Genomic DNA, 17,864 nt, shown 5'->3' with positions numbered 1-17,864 from the left:
GTGTCACAAGCGGCCATTTAACAGGGATTCAGGAAAATGACAAGAGTTTCCAAAAGATGTCACAGCTTCTTTTCTAACTCTGACCTTTAAATCGACACACGCAATCCACAAACAAGCAGATAAACACACTCCTTTGTGGTTTCCTGGGAGAGTTTGAAAAATGACATCACTGTCAAAGCTTTTCCCGGCAGTTTACAAAGCTACTGTACCACGCAGACACCCGAATGCATCCAGGAGTCTTCATGAATAATACAATCATGTGTAATTAATGCTAAGGTCGGCAGGGTCAGGCGTTGGCATATTCTCAGTCTCCGTCTAAAACGGAAAGGTTAATGTGAATCCTTAAGTCATTCATTTGCTTATCATTCTCCTGCCTTCCTCTGGGCCGTCGTTGGCGTGTAATGAGGGGCTGTCATTTGGGCCCCCCGAGATCTCGACGCCGCGCCGTAAATTAACAAGAAGAAGGCAGAACTTCATCAGCGAGGGAGAATTAGATTATGATTTGTTCTTAAGTGCTCCGTCACTTTAATTACTCGTTGGCAAGTCGCTTCCTTTTTTTGCTCCTAGTGGAGGTGAAAGTGGGATAAGTACACGGGTATAATCGCTTCAATCTTTTTTTAGCCAACTGAGGGACCACTTTATGCTTGACTACATATGACAAATGGCACTGACAAATTGAAGTACTGATGGCTTTTGGACCTCTGGTGCCATAAGAAATCATTCACGGAACCTGATGAGGAACATTTGATATTCCTGCCTGTTCTATCTGGACATTTTTCTCTCCGTGTTTTCCTTTCCACCCCCTTCTAGGACGCAGATCAATTTCACTGTGGCTATCGATTTCACGGCATCTAACGGTGAGTGATACAAAGTGGATGTGGGGCGGCTGTGTAAAGGCAGAAGTGATAGAAGTGCTCTTTGGCTGTGGCATGTCCAATTTCGGAATCAATCACAAACAGACACACGAGCGGGGGCCTCGGTCGGATACTGTACAAACATTGTCACCTGCAAGTGATGACCTTTGCTCCATCGATACGCGGTAAATAAAGTAATAGCGGGAAAAATAGAGGACAAAAACTCTGCTATAATTTTTTACTGGCCTGAGTGAGCCCTTGTTGTAGCTCGCCGATGTGAACATATAAAGCAACATGATTCCATTTTTTTTTTGTGACAGCATATTGACTTGTAAAAAACTAGCATCTTTGTTGCTGTCAAACTTTTGGATACCTAGTTCGGCACATAAATATGTTATTTATTCATGTATATTCAACTTACAGATTTGTCAATAATGTTTAATTGTGAATGACCAAATAACACAGCATTTGCGGGGGGGTTATTTCGAAAGGTCACAGTTATTGAGAAGCTGTCCAACAAGCCATGGCGCAGTGATCGATGTGTTGTCGTTTGAACTTTGCAGATTGTACAGTTTGCCTCATTTGAGTTGTTTTAACAATAACAGCCACAATAACTCTATTCTGCTGATTATCTCTATACTTCAGAATATAATCAGACAATCTAGTTTTACTTAAATTAGGAATTTCCTCCATGATGACTGAGCAGGATCTGTTTAAAAAAGATTTGACCTCTGAGTTGTTTGACTGCGTAAAGCAGTAGTTCGCAAATGGAGGGTTTACTCAAACCTGACTGACGGTGTGAAAGGGGTGCTGCTTTTAAAAAAATAAATAAAGCAAATTAGGTAGTAGTGAAGAAGGTTAAGGTGACACCATGATATTAATATGCAATCATGATGTAAGAAGCCATTCATATTTTATAGCCGCTGTTCTAAAATGGAGAGTACCCCAGGGGGGTATGTGAAGGCACTTCAGAAGGGATGACATTTTTTAACAGGCTTTCTGGCGGTATTAGAAAATCTAATTTGATGCCCTTTAATGCTGTGACAGGAACAGTACACTTGAAAAACAGTTGAGTTGAAATACAATGAGTCCAAAGACAATGAGTCAAAAGAGACTGATTTTGGTCAATTTGACCCAACTCTCTGGGTTGTTTTACACCAAACAACCTCAAACATCCCAAAAGTTGGGTTGCGTTTGCCAAATTGCCCCAAATGTTGGGTTGATCCTTTTTCTGACCGATAATTGGGTTAGTTTGAACAAACCTTTTTTATCCATCCATCCATCCACTGTCTATATCAGCTTATTCTCACAAGGGTCACAGGCTTGCTGGCGCCTATCCCAGCTGACTTCGGACAGTAGGCGGGGGATACCCTGAACTAGTTGCCAGCCAATTGCAGGCAGGGCACACTGAGACCGACAAGAATTCACGCACCCTATCGCACCTAAGGACAATTTAGTATGTCCAATACACCTGCCATGCATGTTTTTGGACTGTGGAAGGAAGCGGGAGTGCCCGGAGAGAACTTAACTGTGAAGTGTGAGGCAGACGTGTTAACCACTGCACCACCAAGCTCCCACCTTTTTTTAGTCTTTACATTATTCCTTCCAAATTAAGAGCAAATGAACTGGAACATGAATCAATTTATTTCCAGACTGTGTTGGAGTGACACCTTTGCAAAATGTTGTAAGCGTTTTATGTGGATGGAAATTTTCATTCGTGATGCAATTTACTATCAGATGAGCCAGAAAATAGTTGATGATCCAACGCGTCTAAAGATACAGTACCACTATATTCAAAGTTTAAGAAATCAGACACAGATTTTTTTTTTCATCCAACCAAAAATGGTTAGATGGTACTTGGCGCATGTGTCCCAGGTGCACACAGTCAGTGAGAGCTGTATGTCCAACAGGTAACCCCTCACAGTCCACCTCCCTCCACTACATGAACCCGTACCAGCTGAACGCCTATGCCATGGCGCTGAAGGCTGTTGGCGAGATCATTCAGGATTATGACAGTGATAAGATGTTCCCCGCTCTCGGCTTCGGAGCCAAACTCCCTCCCGATGGACGAGTGTCACATGAATTTCCACTGGTAATGTTCCACTCAGCCTTACATTCAGAGACAATTGTGTGTGTGAGTTTTTTTTTTTTTTTTTAATGTAATGTTCCTTAGAATGGAAACATGGAGAATCCATATTGCAACGGTATAGAGGGCATCTTGGAAGCCTACCACCAGAGTCTGAAGACAGTACAACTATATGGGCCGACCAACTTCGCACCAGTAGTCAACCATGTTGCAAGGTGAACAAACAGGAATTTTGTGGCAATAACATTTTTCTTCATTAACTAATTCACTGCCATTAACCGCTATACACATCAGTGATGAAGTATATAAAAAACTGGATCTGCAGTGAATGAGTTAAACATGAATATGTTGCCATTGGGAAACAGTTGCTAAAGAAATATTCATGTATTACGGTCACCATTAACTCATTCGCTGCCATGCATGACAGCTGTCAAAAGAAGCTCGACTCGTTCGAAAGAACAAATGAGAAACGTGAACACGCTCTGACATAAACAATGAGAGGAAATGAATAAATTGTGACATGATGGACACATTTTCCGTCCAGGGCTACTTGATGAAAACACTGACGTATCTGATTGACCGTGTGCACACGCAGGTATGCGGCATCGGTGCAAGACGGCTCCCAGTACTTTGTGCTCCTCATCATTACGGACGGAGTCATCTCTGACATGGCTCAGACCAAAGAGGCCATCGTCAATGTGAGTGTGGGAGGCCGGTACTCATTTGTTTATGACACAATTAAATTGAGATTTTGTGGCGAAGACACAATTTTTCCCCAGGTGTCCAATTAAATAAACATGCCAGATAATTAAGATTACTAAATATAGGGCTGGGCATTATGGTCAAAAATACAATCTTGATTTTCTTCAAACATTTTGGACTTTTAGAGATCATCAATTTATGTTGCTGTTTTTACCACTTGAGGTTAACATTTTGTCTATAAATAATTTGATAAATTCTTTTTCAAGTCCTTTCTACTTTCTGTTTGAAAATACAACAAAATCTTCTGTGCTCAAGGCTTGTGTATCGACCAATCAAGGTTTATTTGTTTATCACGTGATGTTCATAAGATGAACCGTGACCGACTGGTCGTTTTCTCATACTTCAGCAAATGTGAATTGTGATTTTCAGTCCCGTAAAAAAAAAAAAAAATCTATAGTAACTGTATGTGCAAAATAACTCAGCCATCAAATGAATTCAATCAATTCCAAAGATGTAATTTTACGTTTTTAGGAGTCTAGACTTTCAATCCCATGTAATTATTTCAATGTATTTCCAAATATTTTAGAGAGAGGCTAAAGGAGTGCGTAAAATGGTTGGTACTAAAAGAGTTATCAAGAAGTTGGTACCTTGAAGAAGAGAAACTCAATTCAACACTGCGCACATGATAATAAACACTTTGAATCTCTGACTTATAAAAATGGACTGTAAACCATTCTGCCACTTTTCCAAAATCTCAATTTCACAATTTAGCTCATTTTCTTCGATTTGTAAAACAACAAATGAATTGAATTATTTCGATATATTGCCCAGCCCGAACTAAATGTGTTCATATAGGTGCTTGTTGTGGTCACTGACCAAACTTTCCACACGGAATGTATTCAAGTTTATTAAAAAGAAAAAATAGACAAGATTGTACTTTCTCCCTCCCAAATGTATTTTGTCTTTCTCTCTTTGACTCGAACCTTTTCCCCTTGTTCTCTTTTTCTAAGCGCCTATCACCTCCTCCGCAGCCAGCCGCGGGCTGAGAACACCCAGCAGACTGGATTTAAAGGGAATTTGCGACTGTTAGTCAACACATTAGAACAGCCACACCTTCCTTTTAAGATCTTGCCTGCTGCTCTATCTCACAGTTTCTTCTGTGACTGCCGCTGACTGATACTTGCCGCTTCCACGTTTTCCGCTTTCACCCTCTTTGGATCTTTTCCACTTATTTTTATATGTGCCGGCAAAGTGTTTTCCACTCAGAAATAATAAGAATGGCATGCGGGAAAAGTTGCATGACTTTGTTTGAATTTGTGACTAACCTCTGCGTGTGAGTTTACAAATTGCTAGTCTACAAAAAAAAGTCATGTCAAACGCTCGTCACCTTCCCTCTAGCCCCTTTGCAGCCTCCCCTTGAAAAAGTCAGACTGTCTCGCCCACACATCCAAAGACTTGCGCTGTCTCTTTCATTCTCATCCCCTCTGGAGGATCAAATCCCGCTCTCAGCAGACGTGTCACCCCTTTCCCTATAGAACCAAATCCTTCACAGTCTTTGATTTCTTTGGCTCTCTCATCTTCTTATTAAGTGTCTGTCTTTATCCTTCATCTCACCACATATGCCAAAAGCACTGCGCCGCACATTTAGATTGGAACCAGGATTTGCTTGAACGAAACTTAAAGGGGTGACTGATGATGTGCAAGTGGTGCTGCTGGTGGGGGGTGGTCAACAAAGTGACACCTAAGGGAAAGCCAAGTCCTATTACGATGTAAGAAACCGTCCATATTCTATACCGGCAGTTCTCAAATGGTGGTATGATTGCCTCTTGAGGGTACTATCAGATCAAGGGGATATGTGACATTTTAACGTTAGAGGATGGACTAAAAAACAGTCATCAAAATAAACATTGCATGTCCTGATTATTAAGGACATAAATAACCAAAAATAGCAAGAATTAAAGTCTATGTAAACCTAGTCTATGTTTGTGTGTGTTCTTTTTATGCCTAATATATGTAGACAATGCACAAGAGAAGGTTCAATGAGTTGAAGTCAACTTGCTAGCAATTTTGAAAATTTGAAACATTCTGAAGTTAGTGTGCCAAACAGATATGCTTTGCAATGCCATGACGGGAATCATAGACTTTCTTTTCAAATTAAGAGCTAATGAATTGGAACATGAATCGATTTATTGTTATATTGGGCTATTGTGACTCCATTGCAAAATTGACTCATTTATTATTTTACACCCTTATTTTATCCAGATCTAAAAAGATAAGCGTTGTCATTAGTGATCCAGTTTTTCAGGAGACGAGCCTGAAATAAAAAAGATAACGTTACATCATCCATCTATGGAGTTACTGAATAAAACAAACTGAGAAAAATCACTACAAACGCAGTTATAAAGTTGAATAAGTCAGAAATGAATGACTTTAAATCTTCCTTTGTTCTGTTCAAAGTTTGTTTCACACTGGTTAAGGGTTATCGACTAAACATATTCATCTGCAGGTACATCATCTAAAGAAGGTTGAGAAACGCTGCTCTATATTGCTATTCAGGCAAAAAATAAAAACACCCACCACAAAAATAATCCTCAGAAAAAATCTTTGCTTTTTATAAGTTCAGGCCAATAGGAAGTGTTTCCTAAAATCTAAATAGAGGACTTCGGTTCACCTAAAAAGACATCTTAAGCTGAAAAACTGCGTACCTACTTCTTGAAAGCCACAATAAAGCCTATGAGTGCATGACATTTGCATTTAAGGAGCACATCCGCAGTGAGTTGCACAGAAAATTAACGGTTTCTTTGTTGTTTCATTAGACTGACTCCGGGCTGTCAGCCTCATGTAAAAAATAGGGCATGGTATACTGCCAAGTTATTTTTGGTTTTAATGTCATAGACTACACACACACACACATTTGTCTCAGTGTGTGTGGGAGGACAGGCACTGACAGAAGTGTTGAATACTGATTATTATGTTGATGTGCGGTTGGAGAAGTATTGTGAAAGAGGCTCACTAATTGTCCAGACAAAAGTCATTAGATTGTTCAAGTTGTTTTACCAAGAGTCAGGCTGGTCTATGTTTGGATAATATTATTCACCCATAAAGCATTTATTCACCCATTCACTAGTTACCTATTAGTGCCATTTTGTAACCTATTGCACATGTCGTAAAATAATTTAGCTCAACCAAGCATCGGATGTAAATGTGCTGACATCGTTGCTCGCCATCTCCCGTTCTTTGTTTTTCTTTTTCAATTCTGAAATGTAATGATTAGCCATTGCTAACAGTGTCTACAGTTAGGGAACATTACGTTGACATAAAATAACACAGGGGAGCTGAAATCTGATTTTATAAAATTAAAATGCTACTACGGAAACTCTGCAGCCAATAGAATGGTGATAAAATTAGGGTAATGGACTGTTGAGAATTTAATACAATTTTGTTTGTTTTGAACGTCTGGCAGAACCTCCGTTAGTGCTTATGTCAGATTGACCTGCTGGCCCTGACTACTCACCCATGGTGACAAGAAGGCCAACAAAAACAAGGCAACCAAAAGAGAGAGAGAGAGAGAGAGATTACATTAGATGCATTTGCAGTTATTTTATTTGAATGTTTTTATTTTGTATGGATTCACATTGCCATTAGCGTGACAGTTTTCCAGCAGGAGGCTAAAAAAATGTGTCATTATAAAAAAATATTGAGAAGCACTGTTCTCAAGGACCTTTTATACGGGCCAATTAAACGCCATACTTTCCGATGCATGGTATTTGCCGTTTGAATTTGCGTGGCTTGGGAGTGGCTGGGCGAGTGACTGTGGGCGGATGCTGTATTGACTGAGATTGGCATCTCCTCCCTTTCCCTCCTTTCCCAGCTCACAACAGCTTCCATCTATTCCGAAAGGCACGCGACGCATTTTATCGCTCATCGCAGAGCTTGCCAAAACTTTCCCCGTGGGCTATTCAACTCGCTCTGCCACGGCAATATGTAAGCGGCTGTTTATCAGTCTAGCAGTTCATATTGTCACTTGACTTCGCCTCCTCCTGCATGCGAATAAACAAGTTGTACGCAAAAGCATTCAACAAGGGGACATAAGCGAATGGAATAAAAATGTTCCATTGCGGTACTATACTCTTATCACCTTGCTCACCCGACTGTTTTTGTCATTCCACGCAAGCCTTGTGGGACTTAAAGGTCACTCGGCTAGTTAAAGGGCGATATGGAACATTAGCGTGGCTGTACCATGCATAGCTGAGCATGTAACTGCTCTGATGTCATAATGTCGGTTACTTTGTACAAGCCCCCCCTCCAAAGAAAAAAAGTGTACATCCGCACATGGTTTTAATTGCTCTGCCTTGATTATTCTGTAGGGTGCAAAGCTTCCAATGTCCATCATCATCGTCGGAGTGGGTCAGGCTGAATTTGACGGTATGGCGACTTTCATGCTTAAAGCCTGCTGCAGTGATAAAGATTAATCACCCCTTTAATTGTAGGCAGCAGAAATTGCAGGGAGAATAGTGTCCAAACAAGTATTGGATCGTAATTTACATTTTAAATGACATTTCATTATTATAAGGAAATTGCATTCCAGAATTATCTGTGTCCAAGGTAGATGAATAGTTAATTATGAAATATAATGGTTGAATTACCACAGGTTGGAAGTGTTAAGAAGGAAAGATGATTATGAATGCTAGGCATCCCCCACTTTTTGATATTTGGGATTCTACTGCCAATTTTCATGCGTGGGTGTGCTTATACAAATTTCCCTCGCTCCTTCGCAGTTCGGTTATCGCGGCTTCACTCTTTACTTGAATTTTCCTTTATGACCAGAACCCTTTCTATTACAGGTTTGCTTAACAGTCTTTTTTTTTTTTTTTGCTATTTTTCTACCTTTTAAGTCGGACGAGTAAAAATAAATCAATATTGATAAATATTCTTTTTTTTTTAACAAGAGGAACAGACTTGAAAAAGTGAATAAATTGCATGGTTAACCTGTAATAAAATTATGGTCATTAATTAACATGAGCACAATTTTTTACATCAACGAAATCCAAAGAAAACAAAGGTTCAACCTCTTTTCGATGGATTACAGTTACCGTGGGTATTTTTGGGAAAGGAGCCCCTGTGATAACCAAGAGAACAATGCACTTAGCTGCATATTTAAATTTAACTCCAAATAACCCCGACGGCATGCCGCCCCTCACTGAGGTGTTGCGACACCGCGGCCACCCCATAGAAAAATGTCTAACTACCCCCTGTCAGAGGCCAAAATACAGGACTTTTCAGATGATTAGATAGCTACAGCACTGAATGCTATTCGCTCCTTTGGTGAGGTGTGGTATCAATAATTTATTTCCTTGCATGCTTTCCACTCATGCCTTTATGTTCTTGCAGCTATGGTGGAGCTGGATGGTGATGACATTCGGGTCTCATCCCGAGGGAAACTTGCAGAGAGAGACATTGTCCAGGTAACGGCTCTTATCGAGGCATAAAAATTTTAGCTATTCAAACGTCGTTTGAGATATCTAGGTCAGAAAAGCAGAAACGGGAGAAACGTTCCATGCCACACCATTCAAGATACTGCAGAGATTTTATTTTATTTTTTAATCTTCATGAATTCAGTTTCCAGTCGCATATTCAGCTATTCTGTTCATTCCATTAAATAATTTGGTATTTGGTATTTTTTTTTGTTAAAAAACTATCATGAATACAAACCACAATAAAGCCCATTTCTGTATTATAAAATTATTGTTTTTTTAGTTTTTAGGAAATCAAATTTGTTTTGTTAAATTTAAACTGTGCATATCAGCAGACTGTTCTACTCTCTAGAAACATTAGTGATATTTTAGACAAATATGTTTCCGTTTGGTTTATGACACAAAGAGACTTAAAAAACACTGTAAAGATTTTTGCTAGCGAAAACCGCACATTTGAATAAGCCCGGTTCATTAAAAAGTGATCGGTAGGAACAGTAATTGTGTCCATTCCCATAAAAACAAACAAACAAATCAAAGCTGATGCTAATTGACATAAATGGCGCTTTTGAGTAGGTTTCTCGTCGACGTCCTTTCACGTCAGTGACGCTCAAAGCGTTAATTAGCACAATTAGCAAATGAACTCGATTTCAGTACAGCGTAATGTTGTTGATATGTATGTAGAGTCAAGTCAGCCAATATACTACAACATCCTGCTGAGCTCAACTTCAAAATAAAAGCATACCAAAGCATTGACGTTCACATATGAATTATTTGGTATAGTAAGGTTTATTTGAGAGTTCACGCCATGTTGGAGGCGGGTTACTGTCACGCATAGCTTGAAGGTGAAGTTATTTTTAGTACGGGACCTACAGCAACTAATTTGGTCTTCGGGGGCACCGTGTTGGAGACCATAGCCCTGAAAGCATTTTCGTGTATTGTCTTTGCATGTCAAGACGCAGCCAATCAATATACATTCTGTATTTATGCAGGATGACACAAATACATTAGAGTAAATCTAGTATGCGACATATAAACGCTTACTCAACTGTAACACTCTGCAATTTGTGTGCGTGATGCGGGTTGTATAACACGTCTTGTATTATTCCTCTTCAGTTTGTTCCCTTCCGAGATTATATGGACCGGACTGGTAACCATGTGTTAAGCATGGCCCGGCTGGCTAAAGACGTGCTAGCGGAGATCCCCGACCAGTTCATTTCCTACATGAAGAATCGAGGGATCAAACCCAACCCCGCCCCGCCGCCGTACACGCCGCCCGGACACACGCACCACCACACACACATCTGAGCGGATGGCATTTTGTTGATGAGTCAACGGCGTGAAGCAGCCATCTTTTCTTGAAGAGTGGACGCAAACTTCCCGGGAGCCGTTGGCTAAAAGTCTTTTTTAATCAAAACTGCGGCAAAGACTGTTTCACGTCTAAATGGACAGCAGGTGGGCGGGACAAAAAGATCATGTTGTGGTTAAAACTTGTGCCTGTCTGTGCTTGTTTCAGGTCATGTGACCTTTGACCTGAAGCACTCCTTGTCAGTTTTTGGTGTGGCCTAATAACGGTTATATTTTCAGGCATCTTTTCTTGTCTGGAATTAGTTTTTATATTTGGAGATCGTCTCCCTATTTACGTAATGATGCATCAGGAATGATTGAGGAAAAATACCTGCGCGTAGTTTACAATTTCATTTCTTCAAACATCAATCAGGTATTTCATATCCTAAGGACTTTGTCCTTCTCTTACTTATTGAGGAGAAGTTTATAAGCGCATGTTGTACAAGAGTCCCCTTATTTACATTTTAATATCAAATATTGTTAAGAGTGGCATGGATAGTTGATAAAACTTAAGAAAAGCATATCCTATTTTTATTTGATTCCCATATAAACAGCAGATGACCTCAAAGGATGGTTGCAGGTTAATATTTATACATACATTAATATATTTAAATAAAAGCATAATTTATTCAAAAAGATATCAAGCATATTTAATGATAAATTATATTTACAAGCATGGTCAACAATCTCTTTCTGCACTATTGTTTCGTTTCCATCATATTTACTCGCTAGCCTTTTTTGGCATGGCACAATTCTCCAAGATCCGTGTTTGTTTTTATCTTTTTTTAAAGCATTTTTTTTGTTGATAGTATGTGTTGGTAAAGACAGATTATTTTATGGGCCAGTATTGTGGTACCTTTTGCTTTTATTCACATACTGTAAGTAGAGTTGCAAGGGGCAAACATATTCTGGTATACGTTGGAACCTCTAAAGTCAACTTCGGTCCATTCCACTGGTTCGTAAATTGAAACGATTTTCCCGAGGGAAATGATTCGAATTGAATGTAACAATCACAGGGTCAAAAGGGCACTACTGGCTGTTACACAGCTCATCGTCTCGTCTATTGTAATATTTTTTACGTCTTTTTCTTATCGTTGTCAGTGTTTTGTAACTTGAGCCATATTGAACAAAGAGCCAGGACAGAGACGTATGTATGTAGCGTGAATATTGCTAGCCTACTTCTATACTCTAATTCGTTGCGTTTCCAGCTCTGTCACACATTTCCTCTTTGACATCACTGGCACCACTTTGTGATGGTCCCACAAAATAAGCCAAAGAAAAACAAAAAATACTTTTGTATAAGATTTAGATGCAAGTCTAAAATTATATGATGAATTTAGAGGTTCCACTATACTGTATTCCTGGAGGAATTCTCCGTGGAATGTTTGGCTCGGGAAAACTTGAAAGTTGGAGCAGTTAAAAGTTGTTTTTGTTTTCTTTTAATGTGAATGTAATTTAAGGTTGGTTTATTGCATAGGGTGACCAGATGTTCCCGTTTTAACCAGAACAGTCCGGATTTTTAGCCTTGTTTCTTGAGTCCCAATAGATTTTGCTAACTCCATTGTTTTGTCCTGGTTTTATGTGGGTCTTGTCCTGACATCCTTTTTTTTTTTTTTTTTTTTTTTAATCCCAGCAAGTCACCACAGCAGTTTGGGCCATGCGTATGTCAATCACACAGTCGTCATAGGGATTTATAATACCAGAATCAGAACTATTATTTGCTTCTGTGTAGATGAATCATGGGAAATAAAATCGGACCACTTTTCTTTTTTTTCTGTTTTTTTTTTTTTTTTTTTTTAAACAAGCACAGAAAGAAACTTCCACAGTGGGACATTTCAAATGAAATACTAATGAAATGCACCAAGCAGCAACGACTAGTTCGTGAGCGGGGTCGCGATGGAAACATTTTATTTTTTAATGACAAACCAAAATAAGAAAAGCTGGATTTCAAGTCAGCTAGCAGAGGTGGAGGACACCAATTTTACTCACACGACACAATACAACCCAAGCAAAACATATTGGATCGTGGCGACTGCATTGACTTGTTTAGGGCTTTTGAACTGTCATCCAAGATAGCATTTAGCATTAGCTAAAATATAATAGTCACCAGATTGACTAGCAATTACATTTGTTATAAATAGATCCTGGTGATAATTACTGGTAGTTACATATTTCATTTTCAGTAAACCTGTCGTGCCTGTTTTTACTGTTGAAAATCTGGTCACCCTATTATCAAGCTAAGAAGCAATTTAAACCTAGTGTATGAACTAAAATGAAAAATGTGCTGTCTTTAACAAGGCTTATAATGGAATATTATTTTTTGGGGGGGCGATGGGCTGTTAATGTTCTAAGAATTAGCAGACATTTTGCAAAAACAATCTAAATTCCAGTCTGATAATATATACATTATACAGTCAAATCTTACATCCTTACGTTTATTCCAACTGGAATGTTTCACTTTTTGCAACCCTAATTGGATTATCCACTGGCCACCCACTCACAGTATTGCTCCTGAGGCATTGCAAGGTGGGTCAAACTGGGTTTGGGCTTGATTAAATGCGAGTTAAAATTGCACATGCGAGAAAGCTGCCTGACATATCACACATACTGTATTATTCACTCCAGCATGAATTGATGGAGGATGGACATCGGTGGGGAAACATGGCTTGTTTTTGCCATGAGGCTTCACGGTCACTAAATCTGAACCTGTCGTAATTCTAAACAAAAAATGTTGAGACCCTATCAGAGTAAATCCATTTTGCCCCCAGCTGCCAGGCATCAGCTATCAGGTAACCTTCATTTGGACAGACATTGCATCACAAGTCAGATTTTTCCCCGCCAGTGTTTTTCACATAGTGTCCTTCACTTTATTGCAAGTGAGTTGATGAGACGCGCAAGTTCAGAACATGTCCACAGAGATTTGTTATTTCACATATGATCATGTGTGTGGTATGTAGTTGAAATCATAAGTTGACAGGCCCTGAGGATATGTACTCCTATGAGCACAACTGTAGCTTCAACCAGTTGAATTCCGAATCAATCATTTACAGATAGTTAAAGCGTTATTTTTTTTTCAAAGGGTTATTCTCATTTTTGTTCTTTAACTTTCTGCTTTCTGTATGCTGTTTGGATCTCATTTTATACATCAGGCTTCTTGTGTTGGAAAACAAGCCAAGCACATCTTGAAGTGAACACTGATTGGTTGTAATTGTCTTTGGAATAAACTGATAGGCTCCCTTTGGGAGTTGCCCGAAGCAGAGCATGTGAGAGTTGTTAGTCCAATGAATGGTAAATTTGACTTGAAAAATCTCCCTGACGGCAAATTTGATAAAGGTTGAGGTACGCATTCTTTGTAAATAGGATCCAGCTTACTACAGATGCAGCTTGGGTTTAGCCCACCGCATCAATGCAAAGCACCAAGCTTTTTACATATTTTCATTCATCATTTCATTTTAATTTAGTGACAGCACTAATAACATACTTTTACAAAAATGCAACTTTGGCCAGTTTTGTCAGCGTTCTCAAAATCAGCATCATCTTGTTTTATTGCAGGGTTTTGATTTCCGCTAGTAGTCTGTGACTGCTTTTGAGTTCTTTCCTTTTACGGAAAACACAGGTTTATTCCATGTCATTTATTTGTTTCCCAATGTAGCAGCCAAAGAGGCTTACAAATGTTGCAGTTCATTGACATTGTTTCGCTATTCGACACATATACAAACGAGGGCAGAATATTTAAGAAACCATTTACACTTAAAACGTAAATGGGAATCATTATGCATGAGAATGTAAAGCACACATGAATGCTGATTTGCATATTGATCCTATTACAGCACTTTAATATTAAAGAGTGCATATTGAAATTGTTTTATATTTTTTGAGGTATACTACTGTTTTGATTATTTTTTTTTTTGTATAGTCTGAAAGGCCATTGCTCCTGCCATTAATTACGCATCATTTCCCTTTAGGTTTATGTTTTTTCGATATGGATCGGCTGCATGTGTCCTGGTGTGGTTTTATACAGTTATTGTCATTTTACGAAATAGAAACAACATGCATGTACGCCGTTTGCTGTTTTTCCTCTGTTGTACCTGCTTCTGCATACATTGCTTCTTTCACCGTTGGTCAAAACAACTCAATTGTAGCAGGTAATTTAGCATGTTACAGTTCATTTGATTTTTCAACCCCACAAACTATCTTTGTTGTTTATGCAGCATTTATTTCTCTTTTTTTTATTTGCATGACACTGCTTTCTTTTACTGTACATGATTATTGTCAAATGGTTGGTTGTGAAATGCTCTGTAATGGATTGCCTTAAATTAAAGTTCAATTCAAAGGAAAAAAATGTACGCTCGCCATGTCATTTTTGATATTTGAAATTTGAAGGTGGCCATGTTTGACACTCTTGTTAGACACACTTTTTTTTCTATTTCTCTCATTTTTTTTGGGGCTGTGGTTACCAACCTTGACTTTGACGACGAGGCTGTGATATTTGTGGGTGGCATGTGTAACATCCACTTGCTACAGCCAATAGATGATGACTGGTTAGAACATTTTGAACCAGTTCCTGATGCAGCATGTTTGGCTTTCCAGGTGTTTTGACATCTATCTCTCTGCCTGCAAGAACTTGACCTTTGCCACTGACCTTTTGACACAAATTGGACTTATTTCTTCTCAAGTCCCTTGAGGGAAAATCATCAAGTACCGATGGGACAGCTATGTGTCATTTCATCTTCTTAAGATGGGGAAATGCCAACTGCCCACATCTTCCCTCACTATCCATCACAAACATTAAATTTGCTACTCAGATTACAGTTTTGACGTTGATAATTAAAAGAGAAAGTCCTTGATGAACAGTGCTTCCTCCTAGTATTTCCCAGAGCATATATTTAACTGTGGATTAATTGAGTGAATTCACATGAGCCATGGGGTTTTCACTGTCATGATAATACCTGTTCCCACTGCACCACCAGCTTCTGCACCTCCTCTTTGTTAGCAGCCATCAAGTGCCCTCTCTTTGCCCTGCAAGCTTTCATTTGCATTTAGAGCAACCGAGAACTGTTTTTATTTTCCCCGTATCATCCCTTGACTGCGAATGTGGCACCATCATTGTGCATTGTTAGTAAGGAAGTGACAGTGAGTTTTTTTTTCTGCTTGATATTCATCTTCAATGTTCACTATGATTTCGTTACAATTGTTCACTACAAAGCAAAAAAAAAAGTATAATGAGAAGACTACCAAACTTTCCAGCAACACACTTTAACAAGATGAAGCAATTTTTGGAGTAATTGCAGGTGAATGGAAATTTTGGAAGCAATGTGGAATGATGTGAAGGCTTCGGAATCATAGAATAGAAGACAAAGTGTTCCAAATGTCTTGGGTACATTTTGACATAGTATAACTCAAAAATTATGGAGGGTATCAAAATTTGCCAGATATATTCTGAAAACATTTTGTCTCATGTTTTACATTGACATTTTGGAATGCGTTGAATTGCTCGAAAAGTGTGGAAATTAGAGGAAAAAGAATAAAAAGATTTAAATGCTTTTTATTTAATAAAATTGTGGTAGGAATATGAGGAACACTTAGAAGTTGAAATTGGTCAAAAATGTAGACGTTAAGAGAAAGGTCAAAAACCATAACAGTTTCATTTTTAGCTTTTATACATTTTGAAAAAAAATAGTGGTGAAGATGAGATGGACAATTTAAATTTGGAAAGTTTTTTTTGTTTGTTTGTTTTTTTATGTTCCAGAACTCTCGAAGAAAAAAAATAATGTGGGAGGGAAAAGCTGGAGTGTTCAAACTAAAAATGGTATCAATTCATCCAAAAGTAAAAGTAATTTGTTGTGGAATGTTGAATGAGTCATATGAAATGAAACGGTATTATGTTGATGTACTGCAAAATGTTGAATATTTTGAAAAGGGCGGATTTTTGAATGAGAAAGAAAATCGTCTTGTGAAGGTGAGAATTGCGTGGATCTTTTAATATTGGAAAGGAAAGACTCAGTTGAGACATGTAAAAGTAATCAAATGATGAAATACAATGGAATAGGAAAAATATGTTGGTGAGAAATATTCAAATCTCTAGCAAAACCTAGAGAATTTTGTTTTGTAGGACTTGTGGGAATTATAGAACTGGACCACAGGGTGACGTAATTGAGCAAAACGTTTTGAACTTCGAATGGGATTTTGTTTTTATTAATAAATTTACAACTGGAAATGAATAATCATTTATTATAATAGGCTACTGTTGTAGGCTGGTTTGGTTTGTATTGACGTAAGGTTGGCAGTTGTAGAAATTTAGGTTAAAATGAGTTAGAAGTGGGTTGAAACTGATCTAGTTCATGCCATTGGAAGTAGGAGGAGGAGCAACGGGCAAAACTATTCCATCTTCATGCTTTAAAACCAATTACCATTTACATCGCGTGGTCATACAGTAAGAAGACCAGCAACAAAGTTACAATGTTAATAATTAATGAATGGACTTGGAATCCATATTTGTTTTCCCAATGGATCAACAAAGTTCACAATTATAATATGATCCACAAACTTTTGAAATCCAAAGTAGGTTGCTGAGTGATGTAATCACGCTGTCAATTAGTTCAGCTTTAATGATTTATGAACTGCATCTTCATCAGTGGATTTGCATCCAAATGAATAACTCTCGTTTAATTATTGATGCGATACAACTCATCTTAATCCAGACATAATATAAAGTAGGGCTATATAACGATCCATATATCAGATGCAGCACCATGAATTCAATCTAATGAATGACACCAAGGGTGAAAAAAACTCTTTCTGAAAATTGCATGACTTTTGATATCTCTTCTATTGCATCAAGCAATATACAATTAAATTAAAGCTGTTCTCGCCTCTGCTTTTCTCTCAGTGCTAATTAAAGAAAAATATCATCATAAATGCTACATTCTGTTGCCATATTATCACTCATGCAGAAGTACAGTCTCCAGTTTTACTCACGACGGTTTGGAATGCTTTTTAGAATAGAATAGAATAGAATAGAATAGAATAGAATAGAATAGAATAGAATAGAATAGAATAGAATAGAATAGGAATGCAATTTGGGATTTTAGCCAGAAACTTGAAGTCAAATCAACATTTTGTGGGCCACATAAATTGATGTGGCAGGCAGGATCTGGCCCCCAGGCCTTGAGTTTGACACCTGTGCTCAAGAGAAAATGCAGTCTCTTGAATCTTTTTTGAGCCCCGTAGCACTAACCAGGGGGCAACACTTTGAAATCTTTTTGCGGCATTTGCTATCATTATTGTGACACTATTATTGTTAGTTTCTGTAGGCCACTTTCAAAATCAGCCCATTTAAAAAATAGCCTAAGGTTTAGATGATTTCTATAAATTAAGTCTAAAATTTAAAAAAAGAAAGCACGA

General features: G+C 38.3%; 1 protein-coding gene across 2 annotated transcripts in view; it reads left to right on the top strand.

Annotated features, from left to right (window-relative positions):
* cpne5b (copine Vb) overlaps positions 1-14,806 on the top strand; it is an 81,509-nt gene extending 66,703 nt beyond the window's left edge. For both annotated transcript variants that reach the window (XM_088422429.1, XM_088422430.1), the window contains 7 exons: positions 811-857; positions 2,765-2,946; positions 3,028-3,155; positions 3,536-3,638; positions 8,010-8,067; positions 9,034-9,107; positions 10,230-14,806. In XM_088422429.1, the coding sequence (XP_088278555.1) occupies positions 811-857; positions 2,765-2,946; positions 3,028-3,155; positions 3,536-3,638; positions 8,010-8,067; positions 9,034-9,107; positions 10,230-10,421 (784 nt within the window). In that variant the 3' untranslated portion in view covers positions 10,422-14,806. The remainder of the gene's footprint in view (positions 1-810; positions 858-2,764; positions 2,947-3,027; positions 3,156-3,535; positions 3,639-8,009; positions 8,068-9,033; positions 9,108-10,229) is intronic.
* The last annotated feature ends 3,058 nt before the right edge of the window (positions 14,807-17,864 follow it).

The sequence above is a fragment of the Hippichthys cyanospilos genome, chromosome 9 (genome assembly GCF_059441005.1).
Source record: "Hippichthys cyanospilos isolate Australia breed blue-spotted pipefish chromosome 9, RoL_Hcya_1.0, whole genome shotgun sequence".
Taxonomy (NCBI): domain Eukaryota; kingdom Metazoa; phylum Chordata; class Actinopteri; order Syngnathiformes; family Syngnathidae; genus Hippichthys; species Hippichthys cyanospilos.
Note: the sequence above shows the minus strand (reverse complement) of the source record. Positions and strands in the feature narration are given on the sequence as shown.